The sequence below is a fragment of the Nestor notabilis genome, unplaced genomic scaffold (assembly GCF_000696875.1).
Source record: "Nestor notabilis isolate BGI_N333 unplaced genomic scaffold, ASM69687v1 scaffold11802, whole genome shotgun sequence".
Taxonomy (NCBI): domain Eukaryota; kingdom Metazoa; phylum Chordata; class Aves; order Psittaciformes; family Psittacidae; genus Nestor; species Nestor notabilis.
In genome coordinates, this window is record NW_009916991.1 from 3,552 (window position 1) to 15,149 (window position 11,598).

General features: G+C 36.3%; 1 protein-coding gene across 1 annotated transcript in view; it reads right to left on the reverse strand.

Annotated features, from left to right (window-relative positions):
* Positions 1-245: 245 nt before the first annotated feature.
* BORA (bora, aurora kinase A activator) overlaps positions 246-11,598 on the reverse strand; it is a 13,233-nt gene continuing 1,880 nt past the window's right edge. The window contains exons 3-11 of the mRNA XM_010024858.1: positions 11,141-11,186; positions 9,557-9,662; positions 8,271-8,330; positions 7,466-7,522; positions 5,997-6,214; positions 4,480-4,633; positions 2,751-3,352; positions 2,145-2,276; positions 246-483 (exon numbers count right to left, since the gene is read on the reverse strand). Coding sequence (XP_010023160.1) covers positions 298-483; positions 2,145-2,276; positions 2,751-3,352; positions 4,480-4,633; positions 5,997-6,214; positions 7,466-7,522; positions 8,271-8,330; positions 9,557-9,662; positions 11,141-11,186 — 1,561 coding nt within the window. The 3' untranslated portion in view covers positions 246-297. The remainder of the gene's footprint in view (positions 484-2,144; positions 2,277-2,750; positions 3,353-4,479; positions 4,634-5,996; positions 6,215-7,465; positions 7,523-8,270; positions 8,331-9,556; positions 9,663-11,140; positions 11,187-11,598) is intronic.

An 11,598-nucleotide genomic window follows, 5' to 3' on the forward strand; every position in this document is an offset into this window, starting at 1 on the left:
CCTCTTGGAATCTATCCTAATCACTAAAAGAACACAATTCCAAAAACCAAACCTATTGTGGTTTCTTTATACCAAGTCTAGCTGCCTTAATTTTCAAAAGGGATGCTTAACGATACCAATACATTTGTTAATAAAACCTGAAGAACCCCGCATTATTTAAAAAAAACTCTTAATACATACCAGACAATTTATTACATTTGCATTAAAAAAACCAAATAGTATGTATAATCCAGGTAACTGAGGTCATACACATAAAAATTTATTAGACAACACGCTTTAAACTTCTCCATCACAGAACTACATATCGTTTTTGTGAAATCCCTGAACTTGATTTTCATTTTGATGTTTCCAGGCAGAAATGTTGCAAGTTGCATTTTGACCAAATACTGTACAATGTGGTTTTGCTTTTTGGAAACAGGGTTGCTTCTCTGGAGATTTTGCTCTCAGCAACTGATTGTCCTTATGCTTTAAAACAGAAAACTCCTAGGTTAATAAGGAAAAGTTAATTTTAAAACCATTCTCACAAAAATTCCCCCAAAGAAACAAGATCCAAACTTCCTACTGGAAAAATTCTAAATATAATTAATACCTTAACCTCCCATCTCTCCCCTTATGAAATGGAAAAGAAATGAAAGATGTTTTCTCTGCACAAATCTTGCTCTCAGCAAGAATCATCTCCTGCCAGAGCACATGCTCTGAATGAGCCAGACTGGATTCTTTCAGCCAGCAATGCCCATGCTTTTTGGTTCTTATATTCTCTGTTGGTTCTCTGTTGTGAGCATTGAATGAAATACTTAATGCCACTGCACTTAAATCCTATTCCAAAACGCAAAGGTGGGCTTAGTCAGGATCTAGCAACTGAAAGCCTAGCAGAAGGAAAAGACAGCTGCATGACATTTGCGAGTCTCTAGGCCAGGTTTAAGTCTAGGCAACTGATTCTGAGAAGTACCTTCACATGTATAATCCATGTCCAACAGGGTGATTGGGGCAAGACCTCAGAGTAGATGGGTACTTCTAGAAGTTTAAGATAAAATATTCATCTATTCTTCCTGTAAGGGCATATTTATCCTAATCTTAAATAAGCAGAGTTCAAAATTTCATAGAATCATAGAAAAGATTGGGTTGGAAGGGACCTTGAAAGATCATCTAGTTCCAACCCCACTGCCACAGGCAGGGACACATTCCACTAGACCAAGTTGCTAAAAGCCCCATCCAATGTGACCATGAACACTTCCAAGGATGGGGCAGCCACAACTTCTCTGGGCAAGTGGACATTTGATGTCAATGGTCTATAAGGCACCATCAGTCTGGTCTTTACCTCAGCAGAGCGGTGGCTATTAGCATGTCAGATATAGAAGTGAAGTCAGGACTGAATGGGTTTACTTGCGGCTTTTCATAATCTGGTACTACTAATCAGTACTGTCTCTCCTTCAAGGACTGTAAATGATGCTAAGTAGTAGACCATAAGCTACTAAGTTTATAAGACCACAATTACTAAATGAGAGGAGATGATCTTTGCTCTCTCCTGCAAGGAAACTAACCTTGCTTCCCACTGTCTAGAAGAAGTAGAACACTTTCCCATCACTCACCAGAGCTTGGGAACCTTGCTAAGTATGCGCTGTCTTTTGTAATTTATTTAGTTTTAAGACAGGTCGTCAAAGGTCTTGTAATCAAAAGACTACCCAAGCAGAAAGTTCCCCACCAAGTCAGCATTGCCAGGTATGGAGCAGGAAACTCAAGGCTGGTTTATGAAAACAAGTAGCAGACAAATATCCCCCCAAAATGTGCTTCTTCACAGGCACATGTCTAAAAATTTTGCGATAAAGAAAAGCAGCAAGAACAGAAACAAGAGACAGACCACAATACTTCAGAAGCCATGAGCAGCGTCACAACTACGTCTCATGCATATTCCTCAGTTTCCTCTGAAACTACCTCTGCCTTTGTCATAGAACACATTAATTCTACTGCTAGTTTGTCCTGCACTTACTCCTTGTTTCTAGCATAATACTTGAAATGCTACATTAACAGAGTCTCTATAATCACCTGATGGTCTCTCCCCTCAGGCTTCCCGAAACTGAGTAAAACAGGGAACAGATGCTTCAGGTGGGAAGCCTGTCACTTCTGTATCACAGTTTAACTCCTACCTTTGTTCTAAGCAGCTGAGATTTATTCTGAAACATGTTAGTGTTCACATCATTTTCTCTGCAACTGTTCTGGGCCCCCGCAGTATCCATAATGCTGCTTCCACAAGTCTGTGTACTATAACCACTGTCCACCTGAAATCAAGAAGTAGAGCTTTAAAAATGTACTGCAATTTAACACCAATAAACCCCTCAGATAATCAAATGCAAGTCCTATCAGGTAACAGAACTTAGTTCCACAAACCAACTACCATCAGGTAACAACAAAAGCAAATTGTAAACAGGTCTGTCAGAATTATAGAATCATAGAACAGTTCGGGTTGGAAGGGACCTTCAAAGGTCATCTTCTCCAACCCTCTGCAGTAAGCAGGGACATCTTGAACTAGATCAGAATTACTTTGGATTAAATACATTACTATACATAGTAACACAAAAATTGCTCTGATGACTCCACTGCAAGGGGAAAAAGGGAATGCGGATAAAGGATAAAAGTCACAAATACCACCTGCATGCCGCATCCATTAAGAGAAAATAGACAATTACTTCCAGAATAGCATACATATTAGAAGTGATTATGTTGAGCTCAGTTTTAACAATTTTTATTTTTACCTGAATACTACTGCTGTCACAAGGAATTGCACTGCTTTCTGCAAGAGGTGACATGTACACACGAGAGTTTTCAATACTGAAAGTAATCCCTGTCATAAAGCTGGTCATTGGTGCATTGCTATTGCCAATTGTTTCTTTCATCCACGTGTTTTCCTCTGACACTTCAGCTATGTCAGCCATATCTACAGTATTATTTTCCTTGGAGCCTTCTATATCCTGAAACGATGACAGCCTTTGATGACAAGCTTCTGAGTGATCTGGTGCGATAGACACAGTTGCTACCACAAGATGTGTGCCATGTGTAAAAGTTTCCCCGTCTGGCTGGCGTAAGGTTATTCCATTATCCATTTCTGGGAACCGAGCTTCTGCTGAAGAAGCATTCTCCTTGTCTTCCCCATCCTCACAGTGGTTCTCAACTGCAATCGGTATCCTAATGACAGAAGTCTGAAACTGGGTAGTTCTTCTGCATGCTCCAAGCCTCATAGGAGAAGACTTTTGAATTGGAGAACAACCATCTATATAAGGACTTTTTGTAGCTGGGGATGTCATTTTATTTGAGGAAGAAGAAATATCTGGTGAACAAAATGTAAATTTTCTTTGGTCTGTAAAAAACAACAAAGTTATTCTGTGAGATACCAGGTGGAGATAAAGTCATCATCCTCAAAGCCCTAGGGTCCTTTGAATCATCACAGCCAAACACACAGTATTTCACTGACTGCTGTCTCCCAGCTCCAAGGCCTGCTTAAAAAAAATAAATAAATAAAAAAAAAAAAAATAAAAAAAACCCCAAGCAACAAAAATCCCCATAAACAAACAAACCAACAAAAAACCCAAAACGAAAACACATCAGCACATTTAAACTATCATGGTAATGGCGAGTTTTTACCTCATTTTTACCACCAAATTTGTTCCCCATGACATGGTTTGCTGTACTTGAAGCCTCACATTTTTGAATGTCAATACAAAAGAAGCTGTGTGAAGGCTGGTTCTGTGGCTTTTTTCAGAACAAGTATCAATACACATGTTCTGTATGCATTTAAAAAAGAAAAACAACAGGGCAACAATAAAGTCTTCAAGAAAATCAAACAAGTGAGAAAACACCTGTGTAATCTCCACATGAAAGGGTGTTGAAATACCCCAAGGTTCACCAGAGTAAAATCATGTATAAACATGGCATTAAGCCTTACCAGGTAATGGACAGAACAGGAAATACTGACATCTTTTAGAGCAATGAGGACACAAAATGTTTGTAATTTCTTCACTAGTCAGTTTCCTTTCAAATAATCTTCACAGTCACACCATTTGAAAACTCTAGATAAACATTCTGTGTCCAATTAAAATGCTTCAGGTTGGGCCAAATCAGATTATGACCTGACTTTGTTTAGGTATATAGCTTTAAACCTCCTCCTTGCATTAGATTAATCCTTTGAAGGCTGGGGTTTTTTTTTGTTCCTATTTGGTCTCAATTCCTTCTTCAAGAATACTTTGCCTAGTTGATTTTTTGCAAGCAGATACATTTCACTGTTTCACATCATTAAGGTTTTTCATTGCTAAACAGCAAATGTGTCATATAGGAGGAGACTGCTGGTCTGCCAAGCACAGTAACTGCTACTTGCTCACAGTAAGACTTTCTGAACAGAGAACAGTTCCAGTAAGAATGCAGCAGTTTTTATAATAAACACATGTAAATCAAGAAAGAAAGAATAACACATATACAGTTAAACCATACCTGACAGTGGTGTCTTTCTTATGTGAAAAGCAATTGGTGAAAAAGCAGGAGAACCATTAGGTGCAGGAGACCCCTGTGGAAATGTGGGACTGGTTATACTTCCCAGACTGTAAATACTTGCTCCTCCCTGAATAGGGCTTGATGAAATCTGACCCTTCAGTTTGAGAGAGAGGGGAGGAAAAAAATTTAATAAAAAAAAAAAAATAATAAAAAAAAATTAAAGCATATTTTCATAATGTAAATTTTTACTAATATGTAAATAGAAAAACTATTCTAACTAAAAAGCTTAATATGGCAGCACTGAGGAAAGCTAATCATGTACAATTGCAATCTCTATCATTAGTTTATCTTAAATATTCCAGCTGTAGCTCTTCACTTGGACTTTATGCCTCCACAACAGGAAAGGAGCAATGGACTTAAACTAGCACATAATAATAACCAAGACTGCAATATCCATTGTAAGTAAGAACTATGAGAAGCCTTTACAAAGAATTAATGCTATCTGTGTATACAGTCAAGTATTTAATCCCAATTTCATACCAATGCAGATGAAGGCCAACCACTATATACATTCTAATGGAATCAGCATTATCTGAATTTAACTCAGCAGCAGACATAATACTTTTCCTTAAGAAGAAAGAATAGTGGTTCTGATCTTGCTTAAGAGTATGGTGCAAGAAGTCACTTGAGCAGTGCTGTAGGAACATTGTAGGAATGGTTTACTAGGTTACTACAGTGAAGACTTTTTAAGCCACACTCTAGCTCAGGTAATCTTTTTTTTCCATGCACTTCAGCTGCCAAACAGAAGAAACTGTACCACCTAAACCAGTTTAGCTGTAACACATCCACCTGGGAATAAGATTCATCTGGCTTAATTTAAAAAACAGACATTATGTTCTGTGTTCTAATAAATGTCTCTTCATCTGAAATTTAGCACTGCATTCAAAGATCCACAACTCATTTCCTCCACTATAAATGAGTTTAGGAGTTATAAGGGAAATAATTACATCACCTGTTCATATCAGCTAGTATTTTAGACAGCAGTTCATGGATTTAAACAGGTCTTTTTCTGTATACACATTTTATATACATATAAAAAAGGTTTCAACATGCTTTCAGCAAGTCTTGTATATGTATTGATTCCTACTTCCTTTTTGTAAAATTAAAGCGTAATTCTTTCTGTACAAGAGAACAGCATCCCAGCATAATAGTTTGATATAATAAGAAGTCAGTGATAAATTATTTCAAAACTTTTGTTCATGTTTTTTACAACTTTGGAATTTGGAGGGAGAAAAAACTCAACAAAAGCCAACTCACAAAACACACACTACCAAAACCCAAGCCACAAAAGCACCCTTTGGCTTAACACCTACGCTATCATACAGCAGTTGTAGCTTATTAAAAAGATGACTGCTCCCCTTGTGAAGTCTGTTAGAACACAGAATCAGCCTGCTCCAAGAACTGCTCCTGTGCCAAGTCAGTCACATTCCACCCAGCACCCAAACCAGGTTACTTACTGAACTAGGTGTTTCTAGAGGGCTTCTGCACCGAGCTGGAGAGATGTCTATTGAACAAAGCACTCCAAGTGGCTGACTAGCACATGGACTATGTGGAGAAATGGATAAACACTCAGACACACTTCCATTTTCTTCTAGAAAGAGCTTTCTTCTGAGTGATGAAGAGCTCAGATTTCCCTGAGACTGATCTGAAAATTCATCAGTTCTGATATATTCACCTAGAAATGTCAGGGTGAAGTAATTTCCAGTAAGAATGCAAGAAAAAAATTCTATTAGAGAGACATATAGAACTAACTTAAAACATTTAATCCAATCTGCACCAAATAATTGATCTAATTTAGGCACCTATCCCAAAGGATCACTTGTTATCATTACAAAGAGCCCACTGTGTCTACTAAGGTTCCACTTCTGCCTATCATGCTTTAATACTAAAGTCTGCATTTAAAAAAATATATAAATACTGGCTAACATCTACTTACTGGCCTTTTCACATCTGTGTATTATTCTTCACAGCCGAGTTGTGAAAAAGGGATTATTATACTACCCAAGCAAAACTAGACCCTTTTTCAGGCCTCCCATATGGTTTGATCGTAGTCATGATACATCACCCAGAGGCAAAACAGTCAACTTGAAGTCAAAGCAAAAAGCATACAGATGTTAACAAAGACCCATTAAAGTATGCTACTCTTTACCATATCAGTTATTTGCTTTTACTCTATTCTAAATGGATACTCCTTGTAGAATAATTTTTTCCTGAATTCACAAACCGTGCATTGATGGAAGCATTTGTTAGGATGAAATATGGTAGCAATCAATATAGTTCTGATTTTCTGTTTTAATTTTGATGGCCCACAATCAGGGCTGTCATACAGGGATAGGAACGCACAGCCAAAAACCTCTGAGTACACCCACTATTCCCACACAGAAGCCCCCTACCTGAGAAGCTGGCAGCAATTACTTGATAAAACAGTTACAATCAGACAATTTGGACTCTTTCCTCCCTACTCAGCAGTCACAGCTTTTTTGCCACCACACAACTTTCAGTCACCACCGTGGCTTCAGTTCTATGAAAGGCACAGAATTACAGCATTGCTTTGCTCAAGGCAAAGTTGGGCTATGAGCCCCAAGGCCAGCAATGTGAAGTTGAACAGCTGTAAGTTAAGTAAGGGCTCTATTGGGGGGAGGCAGGGCATGCCTTCTGCTTCCTACCTTCTATGCATTCAGAATTATTAATCACTTTGCAATTGTTCTCCATATACCTCGTCTTTTATCTTTATGTCTACACTGAAAGCATATCATTTAAGTCAGCTGTCCCATGAAATATGCAGTAACTGTTTATTTAGACCACAGTCTTAAAACTTTCATTCATACATTGTTTTCAATATTTCATAAGACAAGAAAACCCCAGCAAACAATACAAGTTTTCTATTTAGACAATCATAATTAAATTTAGATATGACACAACATACCTAGTATTTTCTCTAAATTAAAATCCACTGGCAAAGACAGTACTGTCTGACAAGCAGCTGCAATGAATAAAACCAACAAAATTAGCTTTCAGTGACCTCTGACTAAAGCTGTAGAAACAAAAATCCACTTTCAAATTGCACTGCAATTAAGCCGTTTAAGTTACAGTTGCAATAAGGAAAAGTGTTAATTAAAGCTAGGATTCTGATTTGAGAACAAGTATGTGCAGCACACTCAGTCCTAGAGGTAAACAAAACAAGGGTTGTAACATAAAAGCCTCTGGAGAGGCATTCTGAACTGAAGAGAGATGTCTCTGAAGAAAAGATTCAAAAGGAAATGGGAGAAAATTCATCAAAATACCCTGGGGAAAAGCACTGCTTATTTATCTAAAATGAAACAGTTTTAAAAAGATTTCAGCTATTTATGTGGAAGAGAAAATAATCAAGATTCTCTAACCCGAAACAATCCAACACATTAAAGGCTTCTTGAAACTGTAATTTACCGATAAACCTGAGACTTAGATTCACTTTTTAATTCAGAAAAGGTGCATGCATTGAGTTGAAAAAAAAAAATGCACTCCACAGTCTACAGACAGCTTCAGTTTTTATTTTGGAAAAAATATGAAAGATTGTAATAGAATTACTATGAGAAACATATTAATAGTACCATACACTACAATAAAAAAAAGTATTTCTACAGGGATATTAACAAAAGAATTACTGCCTTTTGAAATTAAATAGACATTAAAAAAATGGGTCATTTTGCTTCAGGAAAAGCCCGTAATTTCAGACATTGCCTTTTACCCACCATTGCTTTTCCCAGGCTGCAAAGCTAGTTGTCTTCCAATCGGAGAAAGGTTATTTAGATCTATGGCTGTAAAACAGATAAGAACTTAAATTTAAGCATGCATTGCATACAGTTTTGAAACCAAGCAGCAATAAGTTAGAGTACTTAACGCAACTAAAGAAGGGAGTTCTGAAAAAGGTTACCATTATAGTTGATTAAGAGAATTTCAGCACCTTTCTAGTCAAAAAAAGCTTAGTGAAATAGCATCAACTTTGCCTAAATCTTTGTCTCCTGCAGCCTTCTCTACATTATGGATACTTAAACTCAAGTTTGTGCTTAGCCAAACAGGCTGTGTTCAAGTAAATCACATTTCCAGAAAATCATGCAGTTTGAACATGAAGACAAAGATGAGGAACCTACTATTCTGTTTTGTTGTTTTGGGGTGGTTTTTTTTTGTTTGTTGGGTATTTTTGTGTTGGTTTTGGTTTTTTGTTTTTGTTTTTTTACACAGCTAAGGAACACATTATACCATCTTCTTTCAGCACACACTTTCCCTAGGTCTAGGACTATGGCTTATGTTCTCTGCCAAAGAAGTGACGATCATACAGTTGACAATTAAAAATACACTATCCACAGGCTGCATTTCCTTGATAAAAAATTTTAAGTTTAGCCTCTTCCAAATCTTGCAAAAGTCCCCACTTACTTCAGAATCTCCTACCAAACAATACTGAATGCAAACAGTACTTTATAGCTAATATTTGTCCAACCTGTAATGCACTTACTATGTATTCTATTGGTTATATAGAAATTTTAATAACATTAATAATAAAATCTAATAATGGCATAAACAAAATAAACAGAACATTCACACTACATACAGTGACAGTGAGGTAGCAGGACACAAAGAGGACAACAGGAATTTATATGGCAAGTAAGGGTCAAAAAATACAGAACTCAGTTTCCCATATACTTATATTGGCAGGAAAGCAGTCTGAATAATTCAGAGGTGCAGCTATCAGAAAAGCTAAGTAGATGACTTGGCTATTACCAGTACTGACGCAGAAAAGTTGTGTGCTTGAAGACAGGTTTCGAAAGGAAAAAGATTTAAGAACAGGAACCAAAAATGACAAAAAGGAAAACTGTAGAAGATTCTGGCTTAGAAAATAATTTGTAAGCAAAGAAAGCACTCTGAGAGAACAGCTAAAAGTCTACTAGTTGTGCCATCTTTTATCATTGGTTCTTAAAATTTAAATGAAGGTTGAAAAAAAATTATGCTTGATGATTTCTCCAAAAGCTAGGCTAATTACGGGTGACACACAGAAGCAACTTACAATTACCTGAACTAAACTGTGAAACTTGCTTGCCTTCATGTTCAGTCCAAGGAGAAGGAACTATGAGCCTTTTTGTGAAAAACTAGAGTAGAATAGAAACAAACCATCTTAGCACTTTTAAAAATTGAAGAAACTCAAATTTAGATCAGTACCCTGAACAAGAAAAAATTACTTCATACCTTTTGCAACTCATAGATCTCTATCTTAAGAATTTTAACTCTTCCTTCCCCAAAACCTAAATCCCTTATACCCCAAAAATATTTCATTATTTCAAGTCCAGAGAGGTTAAAAAAAAGTGATTTAAAGACAACCCCAAAGTTCTTTATAACACATACCACCCCAGATCTTTCAAGCCTGCAGAATGAAAATTGTGTGACAATTCCATATAACAATGATTAATCATTTCAAAAAGGGAATTGTCTCTACCATACTTATTGCACAGTAGTTTAACATAATTATTTTAAATTTTTCAGTTTGTTGACTTTTGACAATTAAGGTATTTTGCAGAACTGCTGAAGAGACAGTGAAAGGAAAAGAAGAGGACAACAAAGGTTATGGCAACCTTAAGTGTATTTGGCTAAAATAGGTTAGCAGCAAAACATTTATCAGTACTGGCATTTAAGTCTCTTTTCTTTGAACTAGAAACTATATCTGCTGTGATAGTCGCACTCCAGAACACACTAATGCTGAGGATATGAACACTACTACATAGCTTCACAAAATACACGGTAAATCCTCTTCCCACAGTAAAAGACTCAAAACGAATGAAAATGAAACAGCTTGAAACACCCAACTATTAAAAGCATAATTTTTATCAGTCATGGTTTCAAGCTGTTCAGCTGCATAATTCATAAGTTTATATGTAACAAAGAAAAAACATCCCTTTTAATCACAGATTTAGAACAACAGAGCATGTTTGCTGCAGGTCAGCTACCTAGCACCTTTATGGAATCATGAACCATTTCTTGTTGATAAGAGACAGAAACTCATAACAGCATGATACAACATAAAAAGGTCAGTAACACTACCAAAACCTTATTTTAATTGAAATAGCACTGAAGATTTGAAACACTTTTCCCTCTCTGCTAGACAAATTGATGGTAAAAAATAAAACAAACAAAAAAATAATCCCAGAAAGAACTCGGAAGAAACAAAAAAAAAAAAAAAAAATCTAGGTTCTGCTGTATTTTTAAAAATGTAATAAAAGAAATTATGCTATCTAACACCAACAGTTACTGTAAACCCTAAAATACTCAAGAAATTTTAAACTAAATTAATTAATTTCTAAGAATTATCTTACTGCTATATTCCCACAAGCCAAGCAACACAAAAGAAACAAAATATGCTGATTTGACCTATAGGTGTGTGAAAGAAGATGGGAAGAAGATCATGTGGGTTCCAACTACATCTGCAAGTGATGAGAACAGAAAATTACTTTCTTACTGACCAGTAAAATATAATAGGGTTCTGGGTTTTGAAATCCTGTAATACATGTGGATCTTTTTTGCAGGTATGTAGCTAAAGCAAATAAATACTTGATAGCATAAAAAGTTTTATTACCTCCTCAATGGCTTTTTGCCTTCTGTCTTCTGTCTCCTTATCAATTCTAGGTAATAAATGAAAAACAACTCAATTATCAAAACCACTACATAATTGGGAAAAGAAGTAAAGTCCAACCATGTAATCTTTTACAGATGCTTAAGAATAACATTATAAATGAAACTGCACTAAATAATAAATCTTACTTTTTACTGCCATGTACAATAATCTCATACTATAAATATGGAAATATGGATGCATTTCTGTTACTCCTGTTCATTTGAAAGATCTGTACCATCTCTAAGTACGTATTTGCAAATCTGCTATTTAACTGGACCAAAAAAAAAATCATAACCAATCTTCCAAAATAATCATAGAATCACAGAACGGTTTAGGTTGGAAAGGACCTTAAAGATCATCTAGTTCCAACCCCCCTGCCACAGGCAGGGGCCCCCTCCACCCACATACACCTCCAAAAA